This window comes from Primulina eburnea, chromosome 15 (assembly GCF_022965805.1).
Source record: "Primulina eburnea isolate SZY01 chromosome 15, ASM2296580v1, whole genome shotgun sequence".
Taxonomy (NCBI): domain Eukaryota; kingdom Viridiplantae; phylum Streptophyta; class Magnoliopsida; order Lamiales; family Gesneriaceae; genus Primulina; species Primulina eburnea.
This window is the reverse complement of record NC_133115.1, coordinates 15,297,784-15,322,886: the sequence shown is the minus strand read 5'-3', so window position 1 is coordinate 15,322,886 and position 25,103 is coordinate 15,297,784. Positions and strand designations below refer to the sequence as shown.

At 35.2% G+C, this 25,103-nt stretch overlaps 2 protein-coding genes and 2 long non-coding RNA genes across 4 annotated transcripts; 3 read left to right on the top strand and 1 right to left on the bottom strand.

The window, feature by feature from the left end:
• Nucleotides 1-135: 135 nt before the first annotated feature.
• On the top strand, nucleotides 136-2,239 carry LOC140815485 (uncharacterized). Its single transcript, XM_073174581.1, has 2 exons — nucleotides 136-326; nucleotides 1,531-2,239. Exons 1-2 carry the CDS (start codon nucleotides 136-138, stop codon nucleotides 2,237-2,239), a joined length of 900 nt encoding a protein of 299 aa, XP_073030682.1.
• Nucleotides 2,240-5,798: 3,559 nt separating this feature from the next.
• Nucleotides 5,799-6,571, top strand: LOC140815249 (uncharacterized). The gene is made up of 2 exons (XR_012114309.1): nucleotides 5,799-5,928; nucleotides 6,059-6,571. It is a non-coding gene; the product is annotated as an uncharacterized lncRNA (long non-coding RNA).
• Nucleotides 5,808-9,605, bottom strand: LOC140815248 (uncharacterized). Its single transcript, XR_012114308.1, has 3 exons — nucleotides 9,373-9,605; nucleotides 6,595-6,695; nucleotides 5,808-5,935 (listed from the first exon to the last, which is right to left on the bottom strand). It is a non-coding gene; the product is annotated as an uncharacterized lncRNA (long non-coding RNA).
• A 10,207-nt stretch (nucleotides 9,606-19,812) lies between these two features.
• LOC140814955 (uncharacterized) lies at nucleotides 19,813-22,045 on the top strand. The gene is made up of 3 exons (XM_073174052.1): nucleotides 19,813-20,388; nucleotides 20,971-21,345; nucleotides 21,556-22,045. The coding sequence occupies exons 1-3, from the start codon at nucleotides 19,983-19,985 to the stop codon at nucleotides 21,918-21,920; spliced, it is 1,146 nt and encodes a 381-aa protein (XP_073030153.1). The 5' UTR covers nucleotides 19,813-19,982; the 3' UTR covers nucleotides 21,921-22,045.
• The last annotated feature ends 3,058 nt before the right edge of the window (nucleotides 22,046-25,103 follow it).

Here is a 25,103-nt window from a genome sequence, read left to right as displayed (position 1 = left end):
ATTTTTTAGAATACGACAACGGTTTTTGTTGAGACCGTTGTTAAAAAGTAAAAACACAACGGTTTTTAAAACCGTTGTCTTTGATGTGTTGTTGAATGTGTATTTTCTTGTAGTGTGACATCAACAGAGGTAAAGATGACATTGAGTGCCTTTGAGTTGAAATTTGATGTCTTAACCTCATCATTAGACCATTTACTCTCAGGTTTAGCTCGACTGTCAACTTCTACATCAACAATTCTAGGTGGTGACCAACCATCTAGAACCAGATGCCAAGCTCTTTCCTCAATGGATTTTATGTACATCCTCATCTTGACAGTCCAAAACGCGTAATTCGATCCATCCAAGACCGGTGGTCTAACGGCAGCACTTGAAGTCAATGTGTCCATTGAGCTATCGTTATATTTCCTATAAAACAACAGTAAACCAAAATCAATCCCTTAGTATGTCAAGCGTTGGCTCTGATACCACTTGAAAAGATATTGTTGATCATAAACAGACAAAATAGATTAAAGTGTGTGTATCAGAAGTTAGTGTTGTGCTCTACTGTTGTCAACATCAACACACAACATGCAGCGAAAATTAATTATTTAACATACAAATATAAGTTTAATAAATAAACATCAGATTTAAATTATACACAAGTACAAATACTTTTGTAATGCCTCATGGCAAAAATTTATTAGAAATATATATAAATTGTTTACACAAAATAATACTACTGAGATTAACAAATCCAAATTCCTTGACACTCCAAGGATTAAAATGCATCAAAAACTCAAACCAAATACTACATACATAAAACAAAAACGTAGTGCTTAAAACCAAATGAAACCACTCTTCACCCAACACTTCACGCAGTGTTGTTCTTGAGTCTCGTCAACACCAATTAGCAACACGGAAAGTATGTGAATCGACCACACAAACTCTTCACACGAAAATCTTCAACTTTGAACTCTATGTATGCTTAGAGAAAAACTCCACCAGCTGCGCTCCATTTTTTTTCTGAATATGTTGTGTATATACTTTACTAATATCTTGACCTAATTATCTTCCCGTAAAACCAATCTTACAAACTTGGAAACAAGAGTTTAATAGGAATAAAATTCTATTCAAATCTAAGATAATATATTTTAGGGATAAATACCAAAAACAAATTATGTAGGATAAATGTCAAGATTAGATTGGGTCAAACAAGTCTAGAAATACAAAACACTTATATTTCGAATTATATATTAAAAGACAAGGATTATATATATATATATATATATATATATATATATATATATATATATATATATATATATATATGTGTGTGTGTGTGTGTGTGTGTGTATGTGTGTGTGTGTGGGCCTTTTTACCCTCAACGAAACTCAAACCAAACAATTTGAGAAAATGTACGTCAACGTTGAAAGAAGCTACACTTTGGTAGGGGCATGAAGCCAGCAGTTTCACACGATATGAAAATCAATCATTCTCAATCTACTTGATTTGATGTATTCCTGATAAATGAAACTAAAATTTTGTGCGTAGGTGGTCTCTTATAGCTAGCCGTTTGCCGGGAAGGACGGACAATGATATAAAGAATTATTGGAATTCTCATCTAAGCAGGAGAATATATCGGTATGGGTCCATCGGTGCACTCACTGAGGCAGATCTGATAAAGATTTTGACAAGCGCTTACAAGAAACGGGCAGCACCGAAGAAGTCGTCGTCTGCAGCCAAGAATGCCGATTCTCACGATATTGCAACTGATGTGGATAATCAGAAAAATGCGAATAATAGCGGAAGTGATCAATCCCACAGAATGCCAGAAGATAAAGACTGGTACCCGCCAGACCCTTTTGAAAACAAAGAAGCAGGAGGAGTAAATACCAGCAGTACGAGATGGTTGCATGGTTCCGAGTTGTCACCGTCGCCTAATGAAGTAAAAGAAGGAGAGGATTTCTGGCAGTGGGGCGCCGTAGATGACGAGGTTGTAATGCATGTCGAGCAGTTTTTGGAAGGTGGCCTCAGCCATAAAGGAGATGAAGAAGACACAACTGCCATTGATGAAGACATGAAGGGAAAAGGAACTGTGACCGAGAAAGTGTGTGGGGAATGGGGGCTTAATATAGAAAATATGGACTTTCATGCATGTTATTCACCAACTATTCCGTACTATAACCATGAAGACCTTGGACGGGATCATGTTAATGATGGCAGAGAAGAATTTCTTCTCTGGAATTTTGGAGAGGAATGAGGCATGATGATTTGGTGCTAGCAAGGCAGACAGAATCGAAAAGTCAAAAAATTTCTTGCAATCCTATATATCAACATTGAAATTTGTTCCTTTTTAAAAAAATTTTTGAATAAATACGTTTTTGGTTTTTTAATTACACTTTTTTCTATTTATGTTCTTTATAATTTAAATTTTCAGGTTCATAACTTGCATTATTTTCATTTTTAATGTTGTTGATCGGTAACGAAAACTATAGGAGGCTTTATTGGCGAGATCCGATGCATTTGCATTTTTTGTCATGTATTTGACATATTTTGCTTTTAATTTATGGCCTTTTTTTTTATTGAAGTTCACGTATTTGATGATAAGTTTATATATGATAGACGAGGATGTTGATATGGATTTTTGGAAGAAAAATACATAAATGTTTTAAGAATAATACATGACCTTTCAAAATTAATGTTAACATCTACGACCGTCCTATAAAGAATTTCACAGCCGGCACGATATGGAGTTAAGGATCCTGACTCGTAAAAACAAAAAATTTAAGGGAGCACGAAAAATAAACGTTGGTTCCAGATGAAAAAATATTTAATTTTCATGTATTGATGTTCTGAAGCCATGTTTAAAATTTGGCACAACAGTCGGTATTTTATTGTCATTGTACTAGCGACAAAGTCACTCGTGACAGGAACATTTTGAGCAAGATTAGCTTTAAGTTTATTTTTCTTAAAAAGTTGAAATAATTTTGGTGTATGGATGTGAAAATAATAAATTTTGTCCTTTTATTTTTTTTAATTTATGTCAACTTACTTGAACTGATGAAAAAATTAAATTACTAAATTAATTCAATAGTAATTATTATGTATCCCATATACATCTTAGATAAATGATGAGGCCTGTGCAAATTGGTTGAGGTGGGTGGGCAATTTACCGATCAGATCGTGTTCTTTTCCTGAGAATACTGGTAATCGAGGAAAGGGACCTCAGGTTGATTGATATATGCACTAGGAAAGCAAATAACACTAGTGAAGTGCCTAAAAGTTTTTCGGAGTAGCCACTCTAACGCTCAAGTCAGTCCAAAATTCATGTAAATGAAATGAGAGTGTTATAAAGGAGTATATGATGAGTGTTTATGAAAATATTAAGTGAATGTCCTAAATGATCCAGAAAACCTGAGTATTTATAGGAGAAAAAATAATGATGAACTTGTTTTCAGTGTCCGACTACTCCTCATGATCAAACGGCTTCTCATGCCCTATCCACTTGACACTATCACTATTGACTAGCCATACAGCTCCTAGTTCATCACATCAGCATTACGTGCGCTGATTGACACGCTAATGATTTAGATGCATGGTGGCCTTTATCCAGGGGCCCAGAATTGGCATCTGTCCCATGATTCTCGGGCACTAATCACGATGTGACATAGAGGGGATTCTAATCCCTGGTTCACTCGTGGACAGGGTCCTTGATCTATCATCTTGTTCTTCTTATGCTTGCCAAGCTAAGCAAAGAGCCCGAGTTTGTACGAGCATATAGTAATCCAATCAGCTTCTTTTGTTATTGTATACACATTGATAGTTTGTATAATAACACTTCCTTTACCTATGATGGTTTCTCACCCCGATATCTCCTGCCTTTCCGATCTTTCACCTTACCAGTGGCGGAGCCAGAATCTGGCGCTACCCGGGCTAGAATTTTAAACTCTAACTTTCTTTAATATTTTAAATTGATCTACTCGAACTAATATCAAATTTATCCAAAATTTAAAAAAAATTTACATATAAACTTTTTTTAAAAAAAAATGGACCACCCGGGCTAAAGCCCAGGTACAAGGGGCTGTAGCTCCGTCTCTGCACTTTACTCAAGTCGAAAGATGACCCGAGCTCTTTCTGTAGATCAATAAGTATTATATATTCAAAATTTATTCATAAAAAAACATAACTTACAATTGGCATCACAGCTAGTCGCTAACATTTATTTAGTGTGATCTTGTGTTAAGTTAATATTTGCAAGATCTTAATTTCTGTGTTTTACCGCATCTACATATAATTTTCAAAAAATTTATTGACTAGAAGTTTGAAATTTTTTAAAATAAATCAACTCTGACAAACACTATATAAAATGAAGGAAGTTTGGTGTCAAAATTACCATTACAGGATTATTAAATATATAACCTTCTCGCCCAATTTCAGTCAACCGATGGGGAAGTAATGCTTCTTTGGAAGTTATGCTTTATAACCTTCATTTTTAAATTCAATCCAAAATTGCCCTGGCCTCCTAAAACCCAATTACCCCGACGCAAATCCTAAATTGCCTTCCTCTCATTTATTATAGTCGTAGTTTCATGCCCTCCTACCATCGTCCCTTGTCCTTTAGCCAATGACGAATACGCGTAGCGTGAGCCTTAAAGTTGAAGAGCATATTTTTCAAAGTAACTTAACATATTCTTCTTTATTTTAAAAATTTTAAAAAAAATTAAAGGAAAAGAAACAGGGAGGAGACAGTTTGTAAAGAAAGAAAATGGACGTTGATGTCTACAAATTTGATAAATGATTGGTCTAGGGAAGCTGCAGTGTGGGCAAAGATGGGAAAATTTCTTATGGAAAAATAAATTTGAGGACGGTGTGTTTTAGAAGAACTAGCCACCGAGCATACGCGTTGCATATGGCATAAATATATGGAGATAATATATTAAACATTCATGAGACTTGGTCATCATCACACCAAAATAATTTGTATTTAAATCATGAGAGGTAGTAAATTCTAAAGTTTAAATAAAGGCAAAAACTTATGTGAGACGGTCCCATGGGTATTATTTGTGAGACTGATCTCTTATTTGGGTCATCCATAAAAGAGTATTACTTTTTTATGCTAAGAGTATTATTTTTCATTATCTTCAACGATATATATTATTTTCATAAAAAATAATTTTTTTTTGAAACCGTATTAAAATGTCAGCTAATAAAATATATATAATTGTATGCATTACACATGCTAGTTGTGCCATGCAACATGCCGAAAAAATAATAAAATATATATATTCAAAGCATATTGTACTTTATTATTATATTTTCAAACCAAGTTGTGTAACAAATGATTTTGTCTAACCAATCATCTACCATGCTCCAATTAATTGATTATTTCATAAAAAAAAATTTGCTCTAATTTTTCAATATTTAGTAGATACAATAATTTTTTAGATCCCCGCAAAATTTAATAAAGAAGTACTTTTTGAACACTTTAAATTGTACGAAATGAAAACTTACTATGTCTAAAAAAACTTATCCTCAACAACACTGTGACTAATACTTAGAAGACCTCTACTTTATTAATGGATGAAATATAAATATCAATTCCTAAAAAGCTGACAATCTTAGATCTTTATTATCAATTGTAGTAGATATGAAGCATGAACAACATCTCATGTATTTTCATATCAATTAGTTCATAATATCATAACAACAATTATATAGAGCATGTAATTAAATCTTTATAGTTTCCAAAGCTACAATTGCATCCAGTTAGTTAAACCAAATAATACTATTGTTAAAAAAATGACACACATCCTCCAACAAAAAAAATATTAATGTTGAACAAATAAAGTTGGAACGGATAAATCAAACATTTTGCTTTCTTGCCGAAATCCGAGAGTAGACCGGGTCCCTTGCTCACACAAAGTAAGCATCATGATAACAACTTTGAATGTGAAACCTAAAATAAGAAAACAATCCGCACGAGTTATGCCGATGAGAGAAACAAACACACGTGTTATCCCATGTATAAATAAAACAAATGCATATATATAGTGCCGGGAAAGCTGATGGTTACATGAAGCAATAAAACTGGCTATTGTCATCTGTGGGCTATAATTGAATTACAGTGTTAAATTACAGTTCTGGAGGATGTGAGCATCATTAAGTACGGTGCTGAAGGAATTTTAAAGCATACAGCAATTTGCTGTAGAAGAAACGGGAAGTTTGGAGCGTGGGTGATGTTTTGAGGGTGAATTAGGTGGGAAAAGTCTGGAAGTCTCAATGTAAAATATGGGTTAAACGGAATATGGGGCACAAAAACTTGAGTCAAATGAAAATGAAATATCGTAAGCTTCTGGAACTCTGACTCAGAGTTCAAGTCGCGAACGTATGTCACCAGATAATTGTAAATTGTATTCTGAGACACTGGTTGTTGAGCTAGCGGATAAGATAAAGCTCTGTAGAGGAGAAAGAAATGAAACTAGATAGAGTTTCAACTGAAGAAATCTCCATACGTAAAGAAATGAGACCAAGTCGTACGTGTTGTTACTCTCCAAAATTGCATGTAGTGAAGAAAAAAGAGAATCATTATTGGCCTTGGGAAAAGTTTGAATATACTTGCTGCATGCGCTTCTGTAATTTCTGCTCATGGAGAATTGGAGCCTAGAAGTAATGGTCTTGGTCGCATGGAAAATGAAGATAACAGAATTGATGCACAACTAAGAAATAATAAATATAAATTTGAATAATATCGTGTTATTATATATATGAAAGGAGTGTATGACACATCACTATAATAACGGCTTTGCAAGTATAGGAGGATAAAAACGTAAATCAATACAAAAGCCCAAGATGGATTAAAATCTATTTACCTAAATGTAAATTTGTCCGTAAACTTTATAATAAAATAATAAAACAATGTCTATGAAGACCTAATAGAATGATTTAGTGACTCTATTGAGGATATGTGAAAGATTAAATCATAGGACATTATAGCATGCAAGATCAAAATGAACAAACTAATTTGATATGATCACTAATATAAATCAACATAATATTTCATATATTAAAAACTTTTTCATTATTAAAAACGAACCAAATGAAGATGTGGGCAAATAGATATGATCCATTGAATTCAGTATGTAATTTCTACAAATACTTTGTTTGTAACATGTTTCATTCAGCTTTTGTGAAAAAATCACAAAGAAATTTCAAAAATAGCAAAAAAATATTCAACTTATACCGAGAAAAATAACAGAGAGACATAAATATATTTGAGTACTAAAATATTGTAAAAATTTCTGCAGTAATAAATTAACAAAAAAAAAACTAATAATCCATACATCATATAATGAAATTTTTAAACATATGAAAATTTAAAAAACATAGTCATTGGTGATCATGAAAACGAACTTAAGAAAAATTATAGAATCAATACAACATAAAAAAATTAATTTAAATTTCTGCAAGGATTAAACGAAAATGAAGGATATAGATGAAGAAAGTTGATGGCAGAAGATGATAACATGTTTTAATTAGATAAACTATTGTGAAAACATGAATAAGAAGTTGTGTTTTTAAAATCCAAAATAAAATAAGTCTCAATTATTATATAATTATATTATAATACATTCTTTTATTGAGCATAACTATAGGAAGCACCTGAACTCACATTTTACTATTTTCATACTACAATTACGTACTATTATTTTCTATGCCATGCATGTTGATAATTGAGTGTTGCCATACGAACATCAGAACATAATTTAGTTCCTTTATTTGACCAACACATTACATCAATGACAAAGCTAGTATCATTAAACTCATTAGCTGAAATTACATGCAAAGACAGCAGTTAAATTCCTAGATAGGTGAATATAAACATCGATAATATTATATCAATTCCTCGTACGAAAGTATAAAACAAATATTTTACTGATCTGAACACAATTATTTTAAATGAAAGAATTAGAATCAATCTCAAAGGCACATCAGTATGGTCAAGAACATAAATTGCACAATATTAATTTGAAGTTTCCTAAGTTCACTTGGTATTTGAGTTTCAAAAAATCAATGAACAGTACAACCAAGATTGCCCTCAAAATTAGGACATTCAAGCAGAGGCAGCCGCAGTTACCAAGTATATGTCATCAAAATTACCAAAAACATCTATTTAAATTAAATTTATAAAACCATGCTATAATAATAGTAATAATAATTTTATGAAACTTTTTTTATTTAAATTAAATTTATAAAACCATACAATAAGAATAATAATAATTTTATGAGATTTGTTCGCAAAACCCCTCAATCACATTTAAAGTCTTCAAGTCATATAAAAACCCAAAAAAATAAAAATAAAAGGACAAAAAATGACACGGATTATATGCTAAGCTACTGGTCTGTCTATATTAGGAAATGTAAAATACTCAAAGGTTTTATAGAGAGTTGTGATGGTTTTCATTGATTTCATAGAAAATGTAAAATACTCAAAGGTTTTGTAGAGAGTTGTACTGGTTTTCATTGATTTCATGAGCATTGAAGAGGTTGTCTTCAAAACATCCTACTGAAGTTGCAAAAGAGATGGTTGAATAAAAAATATTGCTTAAGATTCAGATTTATTTTTCAGAGTTCAATTTTGGGGAAGATGGTGAAAAATCCCCAATCAAAACATTTCTTTGGGTTCACTCCCTACCCACAAAATTGTGGTACTATGTCATACAAAATGTGGTACACTTCATGTGGAAATTTGGTACACTTCATGTGGAAATGTGGTACTAAAAAACTACCTAGGGATGGAAAACAAAAAAAAAAAAAATCGACGGCTGGGGACTGAAGGCCAATTTCCCGTTAAATTTTTTGGTCTTACGGGTGTTCCTGCTGGGTATTGGTTTTTCTGTAGTTTGTTAATTATGTTGAAAATGGATTCTAGTTGTGGTATTGTGTTGGAAAATTAAAATTTAGATCCTCTGGATGATATAGAAATTGATACTCACGACTCACGAGAGGGCTTATGAATATTATAAAGAATATGCAAAATCAGTAAGTTTTGGTAATGCCGAATTGAGTAGTCGTCACTGAAGAGCGTCTAAAGAATTTATCGACGTTAAATTTTCTTGCATTAGATTCGTGAATAAACAACAATCTGATGAAGCTATTAATCCAAGGCCCTCAACGAAAATAGGCTGTAAAGCTAGTTTATGAAAGAGCAAAAGAACAATACTATTGAAATGGAGAAAAACCAAAACTAAATTCATTGCAAAATAACAATTATACTGAATTAAAGAAAACCAACCATTGAATTTCAGTAACTGCTCCGAGAACAACAAAGAAATCAAAAATCACGCACATAGAATCCATGACAAACAAAATCAAACAGGTATAGCCGATTCTTACATAGATTGTTTGCCTTCCGGATTAGCAATTCGGTCGACTGTGAGTCCGATTGAGCCGTATGTTATCTCGATAAAGGATAGGTTTTGGTTGCTAGTATAATCTGTTCGAAACCAATCTAAAATCCAACATATGTACAAATGAAGTGGGCCGGATTAGGGGTTATGGGCTGAAAGGGATCAGATAATATTTGAGTTGGTTGTACAAAGATAAAAGAGGGGCAAAAAAGGGAATAAATAAGTTGGTGTCCTTGTTGACAGTTTGTATAAGGTGCTGAGCAGCCTTAATAAGATAGTATAGAAGATTGTATAGATGTATAGATGTAAGGATATGTTCTTGGAAGAAAAAAATTATTTTAAAAGGGTAAAAGAGTAAAAATGAAAAAGATGAGATTATATTTCAAATTTAGGGTAAAAAATGGAGGTTAATTTCTTAAATCTTCCTCGCGACTCGAAAATTGAGATGTCATTTTGGCCTTGCAATGGTCACATTTAATATGTAAGAAGTAGCGTTTTAGCTAATTCATGTAACTCCTAGTTTTTATCAACTTTGGACCACAATTATCGGGTTTGAAAGGAAAATAATTCATGGGTTCCAATATATAATTTATTTCTTAAAATTATCTTTTTCTTATTGATGCGATTTTATTAAATAATTGATTAAGAATTGTTTCTTTCTAAACTTTTATAAAGATTGATTCTAGATTTAATTTGACATGGTTAAAAGTGTTTATTTCCTTATCAACTCTATCTTACAATGATTTGTAGGTATCTAAGCAGGGAAATAAGTCTAGAGAAAAACATTTCTATAAATATAAAGATCATATCGTATGCGAAAAAAGAGGGGCAAAAACAAGAGATATATAGACGCGGAGATATAGAGAGAAAAATTAAGTCACAGAACGTCGTTGTCGTCGTTGTTTTAACGCGTTGTCGTGATTGTTTAAGACATTTGAAGACAACACTTGTGAAAGTGTCGATTGAAGATTTTGTTTTGTTGTTGTAGTTTTTCGACACATCGTTTTGCATTCACTGATTTCGTTTTAAGTCTTGTTATTTGTTTTAAGATGCAATTTGATTCTTTAACGTGTTAAGGAAGATACTTTTTTCATAGAAGTACCAGTGTTGGTTTTGTAAACTCGATTTGTTTTTCTAGTGATTATTTTGCCCTGAGACATTGCACAAATATTTATACATGTGCATAATTGTCTCTGAGTTATTTTTATTTAAATTATTTATTTGTGTGATATATTATTCCGCTGTCTGTTTTTACTAGGTGTTACAACATTTGAGACAATATTGATATCTAATAAACACAAGTTTTACCGTTTATGTTAAATAGAAATCTCGACAAGTCGTATCAGAGCTTCCACTTGACTTTACTAAGTGAGATTATGTTTATTTTTGTTAAACATGTACAAATTAAAGGATGCATCATTTTCAAACATTGTGCTATGACCACCGGTCTTGGCTGGATCCAATTACTATCTATAGAAGGTCAAGATCAGAATATATATTAAGTCCATAGATGAGAGAGCATGACAACGAGTTATTGGTGGCTGGACTCCACCGAAAAGAATAGATGAAGATGGTGACAGTCTAACAAAACCAGAAAATGAATGGACAATTGATGAAGTACAAGTATTGAACCACAATTCAAAGGCTATAAATGCTATTTTCACATCAATCAATCTAAACATGTTTAGTTTGATTACCAACTGCGTATCTGCTAAGGATAAAATTTTGAAGGATATGAAAGTATGACAAATACAAAGCTGAGAATGTTTACATTTAAATTTGAAAATATGAGGATGGACGAACTTAAAACAATAATTGACAATGATCGCCGCCTCAGAAATATTGCCAACAAACCATTTAGCCTTGGAGATCCAATCTCAAATGAACGTCTGGTTAGCAAGGCACTTAGATCTCTGCTGGAGCGATTTAATATTAAGATTTGTGCAGTTAATGATGCAAAGATACAACTCAAATCACACTGGAAGACTTGATAAGTTCACTTCGTACTTTGGAGATGAATATGAATTTGCAGAAGGACAAAGGTGAAAAAATTGCTTTCCAAGTATCTACTGATTCATTTGACAATCTTCTTCAACTATCACAAGAAGTCAAAGAGTTGGATTTATGTGAAGACTCTATCTTCTATGTCACGAAGAAATTAGGAGATTATTTGAAAAGAATAAGAGACAAAAAGAAGACATGACAACAATATAAGTTTCCTAGTCTAACTGCTCCTGAAGAAATTCAGAAGTCTCCCAACAAAGGGCAACTTCGGCAAAAAAATGAGAGTAAGAATCAATTTGATTCCAGAAATTTTGAATCTTTGCAATGTAGAGAATGCAATGATTTTGGACACTATGCAAATGAATGCACGAATATACTTCGCAAAAATAGAGGACTGAATGTCTCCTTGAGTGATGGGGAATATGATGAAGAGCAATAATCAAATGAATAAGAAAATCACACTTCGTTGACTACACTTTTGGAAGAAAAACACTTTTTACAAGTTAATCCACTAGGTGTTGCCTCCGAAGTTACAACACCTGACCGGAACACCTCTCCAGAATCATTGTTCTTTAATTCTATAACTTCTGGAAATTTAAGTGCTAGGAAAAATTTGGAAACCGACGATAAAGAAATTACTATATAAAGTGTACGAAAGCCATATGAGGAGTTGTATGCTAACTGGATCAAAAGAAACAAGTTAAACACAACTCTATCAAAAGAAAATATTGAGCTAAAGTATGTTGTTGCCGAAATTGAAATGATCTTAAGCAAGAAGGATTTGGAATTGTGTAAAATCAAATATGAGCTTAAAAAGGAAACTAAAACACTTGTCAAGTTCAACTCAAGTACATCTAAGATTGATTTCATACCGATGATTTAAAAAGATAGTAAGACTGGATTAGGCTTCACAAACAATGTGTTTGAAGTTGTAGAATCATTAAAACCAACTGTATTTGTGAAAGAAATCATGGGTACATCGTTACCACCGTCATTTACCCCTATGACTTAAAGATCTCCATCAAAAGGACAAGATGCTCCTCAAAAGCCAAAGCGAAGCAAACATCATTTTGTGTGTCACCATTGTTTCAAACTTGATCATATCAAGCCCTAATGTTTCAAGTTTAGAAAAAAACCACATGTACAAGAAGTAAATCGGATGTTTCCTAGAGTGTTGCACAACACTTACTGCAGCACCTCCAACCAACGACCTACAATTAAGAAAATTTGGGTATCAAAAGTAAAAATTCAATGTCATTTTATTTATACATAATTCAAAAATAACATTGCAGGTCACTGGTACTTTGATAATATAAACTCACGCCACATGACAGGTACGAAAGAACATCTCACGGACTATGTTGAATAAAAGAGTGGTAGATTGACCTATGGAGGAAGAGCAAATAAAAGATTGTTGGGAAAAGAACACTGAATATTGAAGGACTGTCCAAGTTTCACAATGTAATACATGTTGAGGAACTAAAATCAAACTTGATAAGCATTAGTCAATTATGTGATTATAATTTCACATCAAGTTTAATAAAAATTCATGTGAATTTTTTTAATAATGCTAACGTGTTTAATTATTGGAACAAGGTCTGCAGATAATTGCTATCAATTAAGAGAAGAACTTACACGCAAACAAGCAAAAGTAAGTGAACTTGATCTTACAGATCAAAATTTAGGTCATGTAAATTTCAAAACCCCGAAGAACCTCTGTAAGTATGACGCTATACGAGGTATGTCCAACTTATCATCTGGAGTACTGCGTGTTTGTGGTGATTCTAAGAAAGTTAAGCAAACTCAGGTGTCACACCCTGTGTTGCAACACTTCGGAACAACACGCTGCCTTGAGTTATTATATATGGATCTTATGAGTCCTATGGAAATGGAAAGATTTGGAGGTAGAAAAATTATTCTTTTGTGTGTGTCGATGACTTCTCACATTTTACATGGGTAAGCTTTATTGCAGAAAGTCAGATATCTTTTATGCATTTAAAAATTAGTCACAAGGATCACTAACCTCCATAACTTGAAGGTAAGTAAAATCAGTACTAACCACATTAAGGAATTTGAGAACTCTTTATTTTCATCCTTGTGTGATAAGAAAGATATATCACATGAATTTTCTGCCCCAAAAACTCCACAACATAATGGTATAGCTGAACGCAAGAATAGAACATTACAAGAAATGGCTAAAGTGAGGCTAAGCTCAAAGAATATCTCAAAGCGTTTTTAGGCTGAGGCCTTAAACACTGCATGCTATATTTCAAATCGTGTGTACTTAAGAAATGGTTCAACTATGACACCCTATGAGATAATCATGGGAAGGAGACTAAATCTTTAATACTTTCATGTTTTTGGTTGTATATGTTATTTATTAAATGATAGAAATCACATACTAAAATTTGATTCTAAAAGTGATAAGTGTTTGTTTCATGAATATGCTACAAATAGTCGTTTATCGTATGTTCAATCTAAGAGTTAGAATCTTTATATAATCTATTAATGTTGTCTTTGATTATTATGCAGATCTCAAAAGGAAAATGGCTGAGGATGACTTAGATGACCTACTGGAAATTCCCATCTCACTAGAAAATCCAAGTGTTGCCTCGTATGTTGCAACACCCAGCACAACAAGGGATCCTACAATGATTGAACCCGATGATGAACAGCAAAGTGATAATGATTCAATTGATGATGTAAGAATATTCCAAAAAAAATTCAGAAAAATCATCCATCGTCACAAATTATTGGAAATGTGCGTGGATAGATACAAACTCGAAAGAAAGAAAAGGTGCTCTCTCTTCTTGTTTTCCTTCTTATTTTCGTCTCTACTGATCTTATATATATAGGCGGGAAACTGATCGTACAGTGAAACTCAATAATTGTATCAGTTGCAGCTTGAATTTGTTCTAGGACTTTGATGACTTTTCCGACAAGTCTCCAGTAATCTCTCGGCTTTAATATTTGTTGCAACGTCCATTAATTGTACTATTAATAGTACAGATATTTTACCCAGTGCGCATAGCTAAATTCCATTGAATAAGCTTGACGTGTTTTCCATACGGATTGATTCTTGACTGATGCTTTGAACTGGTCTGGTGAAATTAGTTGGCTCGACAACTTAACCGGTTACACTGGTTCAATTGAACTGGTCAGTTGGACTTTCCATCGGTTGAGCACTTAATCGGCTGCCCGGGCATCTGAAGTTCTTCTACTTAATTACCTTAATTATTTAATAAATGGTATATTTTAAATGATATTTTCGAAAAAGACAACTTTTGAGGTGTTTTTACGCCCTGTGTCATATTTTAAATCGGTATTCGATTTTTGACGAAAATATGGACTCTTTGGGAATTCGGCGAATATTTTCGAAAACTTTTCTAAATGAAATATTTTAACTACTATCTAATGGGCGTATTATACTAAGATTGTTGTGCCTAAACTTGTACCAAGTGTTTTATTTAAAAAAACAAGGCCCCAAAACCCCAATCTACACTCTTAAAACTCACGCCTACATCAAGCAAGAGTTCTAGTTTTCTCTCCTCCATCAGCAGCACACACACATTTATTTTTTAGGCAAAGTCACGTGAATATTGAAGGGAAATTTCAGCAAGCTTCCTCCCCCGTCTCTCTGCCAACATCCCTCGTGAAATTTCCCTTAAATATTCACATGACTTTGCCTCAAAAATGTGAGGTAAGGCTGGTTTGAAGGGAAAGGGCTGTAGCGTGAGGCTTGGGCGCACAAGCCATGTAAGGATTGGGTTTTGGGGTTGTGGTTTCTAGGCTCTTTAAGCTCGGTCAAGCAAAGTCTCTAGTGGTCATTCATGGTCCTAAGAGGGTTGATTAGGGTCTGGACATGGTGGTTAAGGGCTAGGATCGAATGGCTTGAACGTGGCTAGGGCTAGGGTTTGGTTCGGAATCTTGCAGAATGTCTAGCTAGGTTCTATGCTTGTTCAAGTGCTCTAAATGGTTTGATTTGGGTTGTAAAGGAATGGTTAGGTGTTAATAAGTTATAGTTCAAGTTTTGTAAAGTTTGATTAAGTTTTGAGTCGATTTGAGTTAAAATCGGAACACACGTTAAGTTTTAAAAACGAACTGAGAATTTAGGCAAGGAGATTAAATTTACATCAATAAAATATTTATGGAAATATTTTAAGGTATTATGTTAAGTTTGGATGGATTTGGATCGTCGTTTTAAGGTCTAAGGATAAATTGGGAAAGTTAGGGTTTCAGAGGCAAAACGGTCATTTTACACCTGAAAAGTGTTAGACGTCCTGGCAGTGCCCTGAATACTGTAATTAATGCCAAAATATTTATTTTGAAAGTTTATGATTAAAAACGATTATATTAAAAGACGTGTTGCATGCTTGGTTTAAAAAAAATGATATATATGCATGAATTTTTATATGTGATGAAAATAATAAAAGATTGAAGAAGATGACTTGATTGTGACTAATACAATGATTTGATGATTTGTAAGGTCAATGCTCAGTTGACGGATGAGAGTATCGCTGATGTCCATGCCGCCTGGTACCATGGTTATACGTAGATGGATCCATCGACCTATAGCTGATACAAAAGTCATAATTTACGATATAAATTCAATAAAATAGAAACTTATACATATATGATGAAAGGAAAAAATATATGATGAAATGAAAAAGGATTTAAAGTTATGCATGTTCATGAAAAATTATTTTATTAAAAGTATCTTTCACTATTGCTTGCGAATGTATATATACTACTTGTTATCATGGTTAAGGGTTGTTGAGTCAATAGAATCACTGGATGCTAATGATGTAGGTGATCATGATTTTGTCGATGATGGAAGTCTTGATGGTTGAACTAGCAGACTGATGTGCACATGACCCGAAAACATTTGCTAGTTTTCCGTATTAAGATTACTTTAAAGATTTTATGCCGTTTATGACTTTTGATGCTTTCGAGTAGTTTTTAGAGGAGCAAGATGCTTATACTTTATTTTCAAAAATGCTAGTTTTAGGTTTGGTTTGAGGATTTACGATTTTATGTTTTGAGTTGCGTTTGGATTTTCAAATAATTAATTGGTGAGTTATTTTAAATGGTGCAAAATATTTTATTATATATGCATGTATGTATACTGATAATCGGCCGAGAGCATAGATGAAAAAAAATGCTAGTATATTTTAAAGAAAAATGAGTAGTAGACATTTCAAACTATCACGAGTTGATTTAGAAATATTTTCTATACAGACTTGGGCTGTTTGGAAAGAAAAGCTAGATATCCTTCATGGTAATCATAGGCTCTTGAATGAATTGACCTTTAATTGGAGTCGAAATTTTCTCTCTGAATTCCAAGTTGCTAGACTTGCTGATAGAATGACTACTAAAAAGAAATCTTTGGTTAAGGGATGAAATAAACCAAAAAAGACTGATATCAAGATGAATGTTGATGCATGTTCAATGAGAACCTGAATCGATATAGTGTAGGTGGAGTACTCCGAGACAATCAAGGCAGACAACTTTTGGCCTTTGGTAAACAAATACCAAAACTTATTTCAGTGCTTATGGGAGAACTAGAGGCCATCAAGGAAGGTATCAAGATATCATATGACAAATAGTTCTATGATATTCAAGTAACGACAGATTCCTTATTTGTAGTTCAAGAGTCACGAACTCTAAGGAAGACATTGGTTATACAGGTCTATGTGTTTCAGAAATAATAGACCTTGTAAAAGAACTCGTAGTTGCAAATTTTATTCATGAGAATAGATTGGCTAAAAATGTAGCTCATAACATTGCTCATTTGTCTTCTTACTACCATTCATCTTTTGTGTGGATGAATGGCGAGTTTCCTTCGTGGTTAATAAATCTTGTAAAAATTGATCTATCTCAATAAAATTACAAGTTTTGCTGTCAATTGTTACAAGTTTTGATGTAAAAAAAAAAAAAAAAAAAATCTCGCAACAATGAATAAAATTTTTAATGAATAAGTGAAAAAGTTGCATTTGTGCATAAATTCTTTTTTTAAAAAGGGTAATATTCTGCATTCGAAATAATGAAATGCTTTTATTTGTGCATGAGTTCTATGGAATGTTTTGCGAAAAGTAAATCGGTAGGAAAAATAGAATTCATATCCAAAAGTCCTAAAGGTTTTTATCTTACAACAAATCAAATGCATTATTTTATTTTTTTTCCAAATTATTTAATTTTTATTAACGTGATAAATCCATTGATTTTTAACTATAATCGGTGGTGTGGTTGATGAACAGTAACCAGAACCATTAATAAATATGAATAAAAAATTAAAAATCATATGTTATTTTCGTCTTAATTATATACGTTTGTTTCTTTTTCCATAAATATTATCAAATATATTGGAAATATCAATTACACAAAAAAAAATTAACTTTCCTATTATTTAATGAATGGTTATATAAATGGTTTGTTTTCTTCCCGATAGTTAAAGAATTACAAGACCCCAAATTAAATATGAATATATTATAAAACAGTAGAAAAAATATTGTTAATATAGTGCATGCCTATATATAGGACAAACAAAAAGAAAATATGATCTATATAATTGACACAGAGATAATATGTTTTATAACCGTGATCAAGGCTAGACGATAGAATGTACAAAAATATACCGAATAACAATAACAGTAGTGTTAGAATCAAGCGTTGACCACAAAGACAAAAGATAGAGTTGTTAATCAAGACGTAACTTTATTTCATTATACTCATGATAGTATAAAATGTACCTACTTGGATGTTAACGGGTCATGTTGTTAGACACAAGAGTTCGAGAAAAAGCGTGTCTATTTGTTGGTGATATTTAATATCGTTTAGAGATCAGTCTTACTCTTTCTCTACTGTCGGTCATATACCCAGCAGAGACAGTATTATCCGTTAATATCTGGCGTCACTAATTTACGAGCCCCTAGCCAACCAGATCAAACGACACAATGTTAGCAACATTAGAACTTCCCAAGATGTCACTCATCCTAATAGTATTCTAATTCGTATGTGCTTAACCCAACATTTCCGCTCACCCAAGAATATAGAAATATGCTTTATGAGATACTTGAACTCGTGACGTTGTTCTGATATCAATTGTTAAGATCAATCACTTACTGTAGTTGTTAGCCAAGAGACAACTTTATTTTCTTATATTCTTGGCAGCGTAGAGTTCACTTACTTGGGTACTAATTGCTCATAATGTTAGGGTCGTGAGTTCGGAGAGGTGCATGTCTATCTCTTAGTGTTGTCTTATATCCCCTAGAAATCACTTACATTTTCTTTACCGCCGACCATGTGACTAACATAAACAATATTACGCGTTAAGATTTGCATCACTCTTTTACAGCCTAACTAGCCAACCAGATCATATTGAGCAATGTCAGCAGCTTGACGCACGAGAATTTCCAAATAGATCACCCATCGCAGTAATATTATCACTCATACGCGCTTAAGGCAACATCCCCCTCCAAGAAGTATATAAATATGTTTATTGGGAGACTTGAACACATGACCTCGTTTTGATATTAATTGTTAGGATCAAATGTTTACCACTATGCAAAAAGTTATAGTTGTCAGCAATGTACAACTTCATTTTCGTGTACTCGTGGCATCAGTGTGCACGTACTTGTGTGCTAATGGGTCGGGCTATTAGGGTAATGAGTTCGGGGAGATACGTGTTTATCTGCTGGTGGTGTTATATATCCCTTAGTTATCAGTTTTATCTTCGGCCTACCGTCGGTCATATCCCCAACAGAGTCAATATTTCTTTTTAAAATATGAATTCATTCTTTTACAGTCCACCTAGCCAATCAGTACTATTCCTACTTATGCACGTTTAACCCACCAAATAGTAATTCTCATAAACAATATCATGAATCTATATCCGTGAGATGAGCCAAACTAATCTATACACGTAATATAAAAATAATGTTTTCGACAAAAACTTTAATATTTTGTATGAATCAGATTAAATTAAAAATATATCTCATAAAATTAATTGATAAAATGCTATAATAATTTTTTTTATATAATTTATTGATTTAAAAAAACTATTTTTTAACATACCAAATCAAATAAAAAATTTATCTTGTAAAAATTAACGCAGTTAGTCTCATGTGAGACCGTCTCACGGATTTTAATCCGTGAAACGGGTCAACTCCACCATATTCACAAAAAAAGTAATACTCTTAGCATAAAAAGTAATATTTTTTCATGGATGATCTAAATAAAAGATCCGTCTCACAAATACGACTTATGAGACCGTCTCATACAAGTTTTTGCCAAATTAACGAATGCATGTTTTACTGGATTCCTATTTTTACGTGCGTCATAACTTTGACAAGGACGAGCAATAAAGTATCGAGCGAAGAATTTATTTGGAACAGTTGAACGGTTCCACTGTAGTGATACAACTATAATAATTAATGGAATCTCATCTCATGATCTAAAACAACTACTTCTGGAAAAAATAAGATTCTTTAAGACACCATGTAAAGATTATTAAGTTTCATGTGTGAGATCCAGCTGTAGGAGGAGCTCTTCCGAGAAAACCAGAACCTTATCAATCTGATAATCGAATTCCACATGAAGAACCACCATTTCTTCAGCAGCGACGAGGAGCATAATGCGGCACAGAACCCGTCTTTCTGCTGGTGGAGGACGGCGGAGGACTTCGATGAGAATGGGCGTTTCAAGGTTGAGATCTCCGACCCGTCCATGTTGACTCCGAGGCTTAAAGTTCTCAGAGAAATGGAGAGGCTCGCTTTCGTATCCGGTGAAGGGCTGGATGATTTCAGGCACAAGTTGATGACTTACAGGGCTGGCGATTTCTGGGTGCCGATTGGGGGAATCAAGAAAGAGGAAATGGACGTGCCGAAGGTTGTCACCGTTCTGTTGACTGGGCTGGCAGGTTCGGGCAAAAGCTCTCTGATCAACTTGATGTACAGTGTTCTTGGGAGATCTGGTCTCATCCCTTTCGCTCAGACCTCGGGTATATCAACTTTCTCCCTTCATTTGGTGGTCTGCCTGGTTTCAGATCTTGGGTTCATCGGAATTTAGAAATTGATTTACCATTTTTAGTGGATATCTTGGTAGTGTTTGATTCACATATATGTTGGTATAAATTTGTCAGAAAGTGATTTACCCAAATATGTCGTCTGTTTGGCTGAGTTCTTGTACTGCGGATGAAGCTCTTAAAAAATTGCATCTTCATACAAGTCATGAGGGCGAAATTAAATTGATTTTCGGTCTTTAGAGGTTTGGATGAACTTTAGATATGAAATTTAATTTTGTAGGTGGATCAAGGATTTTGGTTTCATTTGATTGTTTAATGTGAACTTTAGCGGGTCAGATTAGACGAACTCTAGATATGAGATTTCATATTTCTTGTTTTCAAAGGGCTTTATTCATTTGGAATCTAGAGCCATGTCGAGTAGAGATAACAGTCTATAATTTACAAAACTCTTTTTCATTAAAAATTAAGAAAATGATAAACTAAAAGTTTCGTCTAATTACACTTATCTAGACGGCCTTTTTTGTTGAATCCTGTAATTTCGAATATGATGATGATCAGGAGAATCTTCGAATTACACTACGATGTACCTCGAAGAGCACAACGTTTTGCGGTCACCAAGAAACGGGTTTTGCGTCTTCAACACGAGGGGTTTAGATCAAGACCAGATGGAAGAAGGGTTGAAAGAGGTTTCGGGTTGGATGGCCGACGGGGTTCGCCATAACCAACCTTGTTTTCGACAACAGGACGAAAATGTCAAGGAACTTGGCGGATCAATGCAGGGGATAACTAGTTCAAGATATGTCAAGAGAAAGGTCAATTGTGTGATGCTTGTGGCTAATCTATCACTTGTCAGCAAAGCTTTCGAAAGTAGTGATTTGAGGTCTATTAATGCCTTGAGGGACCTTTACAATTTGCCATCTGCTAAAAGTGCTAGTAAGTTTTTACTTTTAGTTTCTTTTTCTTGGGATCACATCTAGATGAGAGATTTTTCATCTTATGATTATGTTTTTTTTTTTATATATATATAACCTGGAACTCATCAACATTTTATATCCGATTATCATTTCAAAAACATGCTAAAGCCGAGTCAAACGGCATGAAGTAGCTTCTTATTTCCATGACTAATCGGGTTGTTTCCCGCAGACGAGAACCCGATCTTGATCTTAACACATGGAGACACCCTAAATGCAGAAGATAGGATCAATGGGAGGCTAAAGCTATGCGAATATTTGGGGATACCAGAGACTACTGGCGCATATGACATACCCTGTTTGACGGAACAAGGAATCTTGGCCGAGGAATCCGATCCCGTTACTGCATTTGCCTTAACCGAAGCTGTTTACAGGGCTTTGCTTCAATCTGACAGAACCCATCTTCCAAAGAAGTTGTTCTTGGATTATATAATCTTGGTCTTTTCTTGGATAATGTGGTGCATTGCTTCATTCTTTGCGTTGCTTGCACACTTGTTCGCTAAATTTGGCCATCACCAGAAGAAACTTAAACTGTGATGGCATTTCAGAAAATTACGCATCGGTGTGTAGTTGTGCAACATGTTCAAATAATATGCGCTGCGCTTAATCGCATATTCGTTTCATGCACTTCTAATCCTTGAATGCCAATTTGTCAGGTAATATGTTTTCCTTTATTTATTTATTTATTTATTTTTTGCCTTTCTTGTAAGTTTTTATGATGTTGGTTTTGACTTCTATCGTGGCGGATTCCTTTGACAAGTCGCTCAATTCTTAATAATCATTTAATGAAAAAAAACCTTAATAACTATTTTATTTGCCATTGTACAAAAAGGTGTTAGTTTAATCGTTGTAAACACAAATCATATATATTTTATTTTATTAAAATCGAGCATATGATAGTAATTACCTAAGAAAAATACCAATTATTTCTTCCAACTTTACCCTTATATGTTATTAATATTATACTTCTGTTTTTTGTTTTTTTTAAAAAAAATCAAAACACACGCTTTTGTTTTTATTTTTTTATTTCAACAATTCAAATATCAATTTAGTCTCTCCATAATTTGTCAAATTTCACTTTCGTCCATTGATGTTGCTGAAATCGGTGATGCTCATTGGGAGGTCGGATTTCACTAGTGGAGCTCGGTTCAAACCTTCGAAGGGTGGTTGGGAAGTCGGATCTTCACCTTGGGAGCTCGGATCAAATACCTCGAAATCAAGAAACACAAACAAGAGTGTTAGAAGGGGGCCGGAAGGTTGTTCCGACGTAGCCCCTCCAACGCTCAAGTCAGAGAACAGAAAACTGAGAGAGAGTAATGTGTGTGCAGAGAGAATGTGAATATATGAATTGAAGAAAACAATGAACGGAACCTGGTATTTATAGGAGAACAATAGAGTCCTAGTTTGGCAGATTAGGATCTTCAGAATCTTCGGAAGATTTGATTAGATCTTGGCCAGATTTGATTTAGATATCGTGCCAGATTTAATTAGATCTTTAATGGGCTTTACCTTTCTGGGCTTTGATCTCTGTGGGCTACGCGCTTAATATCTGAGTAAGAGCTCTCGTAGGTATGAGCCCGCCTGAAGCCAGGACCTTATGGGAGCTCGGCTCGGGAGCTCGGCAGAGGATCTCCAATCGCCCCGATATTACCTTCTTGGAGATCGGCTCGACGTGGGAGGTCGGCTGACCTCCCCGATCGACGGAACTGCTGTTATGGGAGGTCGGCTGGGATGACTCCCCAGATGACCTCTCGCGCTTCCCTGAATGCCGAGTTCTCAATTAGATGGGCTACCGAGAGCGGGTTGAGCCCATCCTCAATCCGGGGGTATCACGAGTCCCCCCCTCAAGTCGAGCTGACGTTGTAAGCCAAAAGCTCGTTGTGGTTTGAGCTCTCGGTGGCCCATGGGCTGTCCTGAGATAGGTCGACCAGGCACTTGGAGCTCGGCAAACACTAAATAATAACATGATGAGGTCATACTGAGAGAGGTCGACCTGGAGCTCGGCCCAACACTTAATGAAATAATAACACGAAGAGGTCATCCTAAGGGAGGTCGACCGAGAGCTCGGCCCAACACTTCATAAAGTAATAGCACGAGGAGATTATCCCGAGAGAGGTCGGCCGGGCTATGGGAGCTCGGCCCAACACTTCATAAAGTAATAGCACGAGGAGATTATCCCGAGAGAGGTCGGCCGGGCTATGGAGCTCGGCCCAACACTTAGATGATAACCCGAGGAGGTCATCCCGAGGGAGGTCGGCTGGGAGGTCGGCCCAAATAATAACCCGAGGAGTTCATCTCGAGGGAGGTTGACCGGGAGCTCGGCCCAACACTTCATAAAGTAATAACACGAGGAGATCATCCCGAGGGAGGTCGGCCGGGCTATGGAGCTCGGCCCAACACTTGATAGATAATAACCTGATGAGGTCATCCAGAGAGATGTCGACCGGGCTATGGAATCTCGGCCCAACACTTAGATGATAATCCGAGGAGGTCATCCCGAGGGAGGTCGGCTGGGAGTTCGGCCCAAATAATAACCCGAGGAGGTCATCCCGAGGGAGGTCGACCGGAAGCTCGGCCCAACACTTCATAAAATAATAATCCGAGGAGGTCATCCAGAGAGAAGTCGACAGGGCTATGAGAGCTCGGCTCAACACTTAGATGATAACCCGAAGAGGTCATCTCGACGGAGGTCGGCTGAACTTTTTAATGAAATAATAACTCGGTAAGATCGTGCCGTGGGAGGTAAGCTCGGCTGTGGGAGGTCGGCACAACCCTTCAAAAAATAATAACTCGGTAAGATCATGCCGTGGGAGGTAAGCTCGGCCATGGGAGGTCGGCACAACCCTTGACAAAATAATAACTCGATAGGATCATGCCGTGGGAGGTAAGCTCGGCCATGGGAGGTCGGCACAACCCTTCACAAAATAATAACTTGGTAAGATCATGCCATGAGAGGTAAGCTCGGCCATGGAAGGTCGGCTGAACCCTTGACAAAATAATAACTCGGTAAGATCGTGCCGTGGGAGTTAAGCTCGGCCATGGGAGGTCGGCTGAACCCTTGAAAAAATAATAACTCGGTAAGATCATGCCGTGGGAGGTAAGCTCGACCATGGGAGGTCGGCACAACCCTTGACAAAATAATAACTCGGTAGGATCATGCCGTGGGAGGTAAGCTCGGCCATGGGAGGTCGGCACAACCCTTGACAAAATAATAACTCGATAAGATCATGTCGTGGGAGGTAAGCTCGACCATGGGAGGTCGGCACAACCCTTGACAAATAATAACTCGATAGGATCATGCCGTGGGAGGTAAGCTCGGCCATGGGAGGTCGGCACAACCCTTGACAAAATAATAACTCGATAGGATCATGCCGTGGGAGGTAAGCTCGGCCATGGGAGGTCGGCACAACCCTTCACAAAATAATAACTTGGTAAGATCATGCCATGAGGTAAGCTCGGCCATGGAAGGTCGGCTGAACCCTTGACAAAATAGTAACTCGGTAGATCGTGCCGTGGGAGTAAGCTCGGCCATGGGAGGTCGGCTGAACCCTTGATAAAAAATAACTCGGTAGGATCATGCCGTGGAGGTAAGCTCGACCATGGGAGGTCGGCACAACCCTTGACAAAATAATAACTCGGTAGGATCATACCGTGGGAGGTAAGCTCGGCCATGGGAGGTCGGCACAACCCTTGACAAAATAATAACTCGGTAAGATCATG